The sequence below is a fragment of the Stegastes partitus genome, unplaced genomic scaffold (assembly GCF_000690725.1).
Source record: "Stegastes partitus isolate 25-593 unplaced genomic scaffold, Stegastes_partitus-1.0.2 Scaffold50, whole genome shotgun sequence".
Taxonomy (NCBI): Eukaryota; Metazoa; Chordata; class Actinopteri; family Pomacentridae; genus Stegastes; species Stegastes partitus.
The window spans coordinates 201,342-205,798 of record NW_007577781.1 but is presented as its reverse complement, the minus strand read 5'-3'; the positions used below and the strand labels follow the sequence as shown (position 1 = coordinate 205,798).

The window sequence follows — 4,457 nt, the reverse complement described above, 5'->3', positions numbered from 1 at the left end:
TAAAGGTAAAATCGTTTCATACAGTTGGTTCTAACTGTAGATTGCATATTAAGATAAATGACATGACGGGTTTCCAGAAGTGAAGCCAAACAATCTACATCACCCCCTGGTTTTTAGTTGCAGAATACATCATAAATCCTCTGATTCTTTAACTTGGCTTAGATTCCATCTACTAACAAAGTAAATCCCAAATGAATTTTGCACAAATACAGTGTCTGTCATGTTAAGTACTGATTATCATGTTGACGTTTGCTCAAGTGTTCATGTTTTTCTAAATGTTAGTTATTTGAGGCTATAAAAAAGGGACAACATGACTGGCTGCTGTGGCTGACAGCTGCTTTAAATAAAGTTTTCATTGCAGCACTAATGGATCTCTGTTCGGAAATTGTACATAAGAACATTGAGGGACTGTTCTTTTCCTTAACCGTGTGATTCATCCTCTGTTTCAAACACTAAATCAGTTGTTCTGCAGTCATCTGGGGAACCTGAGACAAACATCATTAGCAACACTGACTGACGATGCTTTGGCAACCACAATACGTTTGTTTTGCAATAACATCTCTGCTTTTTCATATTTCATTTGAGGAAATACTGTGAAAAGGTAAAAATGTAATACAAATTAATTACTAAAGACAGACACAAAATAGGAATATTAGATTGTAGCATTAGGGGTTTTTCAGAAAGAAAAATACTCTGGGTGAGGTTAAAATGTGAACAATGTCTCATATTTCTCTGTACAAGCAACTTTGAAAAGATGAACAAAATACCTTGACAGGGTTGTAGCCCAATTCAATTGCCTTATCAATGCCTTCCATTACTTTGTGGAACCCTGGAAAAACATATAAAATTTCATCATCATTTCCATTTGTCTATCAACATTTTACATCTGACAAATTAATTGTATACAAGTGTCTTTGAATTTTACACAACCAAAGTGAGTCTGATGTGGAGGAGGCGACTGGAGGGGGGGGTTCTAGGAAAAAGACTGCTTCTGCTTTCCACCTGAAGCTTTTCTTTGTTCACTGACTAAGTCTATGATTTGCCACAAACCACTAATATGTAAACATCTTCAACTAATCCTTCAGCAGCAGCCAGAGCTTTTTAACAGCAAATCGTTGGCTGGAAAGCTTTTGTCGGTGTTTGAACTAGAATTCTCATAATAGCAATTAAGCCTCACGTGTGTCAAACTTTAAATCCTAAATATACACATTAAAGACTAAGAGGCACGGTTTCTTCCAGGCTACACCCTTCTAAAGTCCACTAAACCCCAAACAAACACAAGAAAGCGGGTATTGTGGAAGAGGACTGGCTCGGTCAACGTTTTTGCCCGTGCCAGTCTTTTTTTCTCTCCTTCATTTCCTAATCTCCGTCAGTCCATCTGTGTCTGCCTTCACAAGCCAACCACCCAGAGCTCTGGCCTGCTGTCACCTTCAGCACTCATGTTTAGAGCTTACAGCCTCCTTCAGTAACTTAGTGAGAACAGACCTACTACACTAGCTGCAGGAAAACAGAGGTGGTTTAAGCATTCAGCAGCTAGCGGTTTGAGACTGATTTGGTTCTTTTTCAGTGTGTCTCAAATACACTGGGGAAAAGATGCCAATTTTACTTTAACTGAGACGCCAGTGAGGACAACACCCCAACTTGACATTCATTGACTATTTGTACTCTTGCTTCAACACAAGACACTTCTACAGTCATTTGTACTCTGGCTACAGTATCAGCAATTCCTGTGATTTAAAAAAAAACAATCCTCTATCCTTGTGTCCTTATATCAGTCTCTCTATTTTGTCAATGTATTATTACATTGTTGGCTTCAGTCTCTTATCTGTCATGCATGTCCAACAGCAGATATTATAGGTCAAATACTTTTCCGTACCTTTCCGCCTGACAATAAACTCAAATTTGGCAGGAACCAGTGAATCCAGACTGATGTTAATGAGGTCCAGGCCAGCATCTTTCAGCTTTGGCAAAAGCCGGGCCAAGTTCATGCCATTGGTTGTTACTGCAATAGTTTTCAGGCCCTCCAACTTCCTCAGTTCAGCTGCAGAGAGAGGGCAAACATGGAAACAGAAGAGGAAGACAGGAAAGTGAGATTGAACGAACATAATGAGAGAACTCCTACGCAATGCGGGGATGGGTGCTGAATTTTCACTAGAAGCCGGCTGCACAGGTTGTTTGTAGGTTCAAACTTAACCTATTTTAAACAGGAGTGTTTGCTAAATCACTTAAGGCAGGGGTGTCCAATCCTGGTCTTCGAGGGCCATAATCCTGCATGTTTTAGATGTTTCCCTCTTCCAACACACCCGATTCAAATGATCAGCTCATCATCAAGCTCTACAGAAGCCTGACAACGATCCTGATCATTTGAATCAGGTGTGTTGGAAGAGGGAAACATCTAAAACATGCAGGATTGTGGCCCTCGAGGACCAGGATTGGACACCCCTGACTTAGAATGACTGGTTAACCTCCCATACATGACTCAGGATTGTGGCCCTCGAGGACCAGGATTGGACACCCCTGACTTAAGGGTTACTCTGTCTCAAGTCATCAGGGGCCCCTGTCACTATTTTGCATTACTCTGCTAGCTTCACTCAGCTAGACCATTATGTGCTGCAGGTGGCTATGCAAGACCAAGTGCAACTTAATCCAGGTGATGTACTCTGGTGAGCATCACTTAAAGATGTTTTCATGAAGTAAAGAAACATTACAAGTGTGTTTAATGTAGCCACACTCCAGTATTTTACAAATGTCATGCATGCTTTTAACACCAACTATGTTAATTCATTAAAAACTGAATTTGCTTTAAAAAAAAAAAAAAAACTTACTTTGTTTGATTCAATTACGTATCCGGTTGCTTTCGGTCGATCAACAGATAGATGTGTCTGTGTGCTTTTCTCTTTTTGTGCTCTTTTTCTCTCGTGTACTTTTTTGCGGGTGTTGTGTGGTGTCTGTGTTGTGGTGTGACTGTGATAATTGTTGGTCTTTATGTACCTACTGGCAGCCTATGGTCCTCCTTCGACAAAGACATGACCTATCAGTCACACCACATTCCACTGTTCATTCATGTCATGCCTGATGTTGCTCCAACAAACACTGTTCCCTGAGCACGACTCTTAATGACCGAGGTTGCAGCGGTTGATTTACAAATTAGGCTGTAAAATTTCAATGATTTGACGATACGTCATTAGACCAAGCTCATAACTCTGTGTGACAAATCTATTTCCCTTCCACACACATGTCTCAACTTGAAGGCATGCATTAAAAATCACTTCTGTTGCGCTCTACGCTCACTCCTCTTAGTTCTAGTCTACAGAGTTGCCACATGGATCAGTGATAGTCGTAGACACCAAATGTTGATTCACTCCTCAGAAAAGACAACACTGCAGCCACTTCGTTGAAACTGCATGATGCAAGCTTGTATTTGCTATAAGTTGCTTACATGTGTTGAAACTTCTCAAAACAAACAGCTTTCCCTGTATCTTTTTTTTTTTTTTTTAATTTGCCACCTTAAGCAGCAATGGACATCCTGTCTTTCTTCATAAATTATGAAGTATGACTTACAAAGCACAACACACTTTTAATTTATAACTAGTTTCTTACTGATGATGTCCAGAACATCAGGTCTGATAAGGGGCTCCCCTCCAGTGAGACGGATTTTGTCCACTCCCTCTCGGACAAAGAGTCGAGCCAAGGTTAGCACCTCTGCAGTGGACAGCAGCTGGCCCCGCGGTGTGAGCTTTACCCCCTCTTCTGGCATGCAGTACTGGCCTAAAAATGGGAAAGATCAAAGATGTAAACTGCCACTAAAACTGATACCTTTAGCCTGAAGTAGCAAGAGTTCACATATTGTGATACATAATAAGTGTTATTCTGGTGGAAACTACCATCAGGTTGAACAATTTAGCAACAGGACTTGGCTATTTTTGGCACAGAATGTAATGCTTTTCAATGGAACAAAAATCAATACACTTTAAATATATGATTATAACAAAATGGACACTATTATTCTGTCATTTTGCTCACTGAGTTTTTCAACTTTATCCAATATGTTTATTTGATGGGACATACAGACATAAAATCAGCTTGACTTTGACATCAGGTGGTCTTTTAGTTTTCAACATTATAGTGCTATTACTGATGAACATATTTATGTGATCTGTACCTGGCTGACTCAGCATCAGCTGCTACATGGAGCAACTCCACACATAACTTATTTTCCCTTTTTTTCTCATTCATAATTTCATATTTGTCCAAAGATATTCTTTAACATTCAACCCTATTGTGTAGAACTTTATCACATACAAGCTGAACCTCTAGAAAATGGATTTGTTTCTATAAAAATCGAATATTTATCTCTGCGACTCAGTACTTTCATAAAAACAGGCACTGATTTGGATCAACTGACATTTTCTAACAACAAAATGTCATTCTATTCTTTTAATTTTCCCTGATTTAGC

At 39.5% G+C, this 4,457-nt stretch overlaps 1 protein-coding gene across 2 annotated transcripts in view; it reads right to left on the bottom strand.

The window, feature by feature from the left end:
• The window catches only part of mocs1 (molybdenum cofactor synthesis 1), a 12,211-nt gene that overhangs the window by 5,276 nt on the left and 2,478 nt on the right, over positions 1-4,457 (bottom strand). For both annotated transcript variants that reach the window (XM_008306943.1, XM_008306944.1), the window contains exons 3-5: positions 3,601-3,768; positions 1,877-2,041; positions 768-829 (exon numbers count right to left, since the gene is read on the bottom strand). In XM_008306943.1, the coding sequence (XP_008305165.1) occupies positions 768-829; positions 1,877-2,041; positions 3,601-3,768 (395 nt within the window). The remainder of the gene's footprint in view (positions 1-767; positions 830-1,876; positions 2,042-3,600; positions 3,769-4,457) is intronic.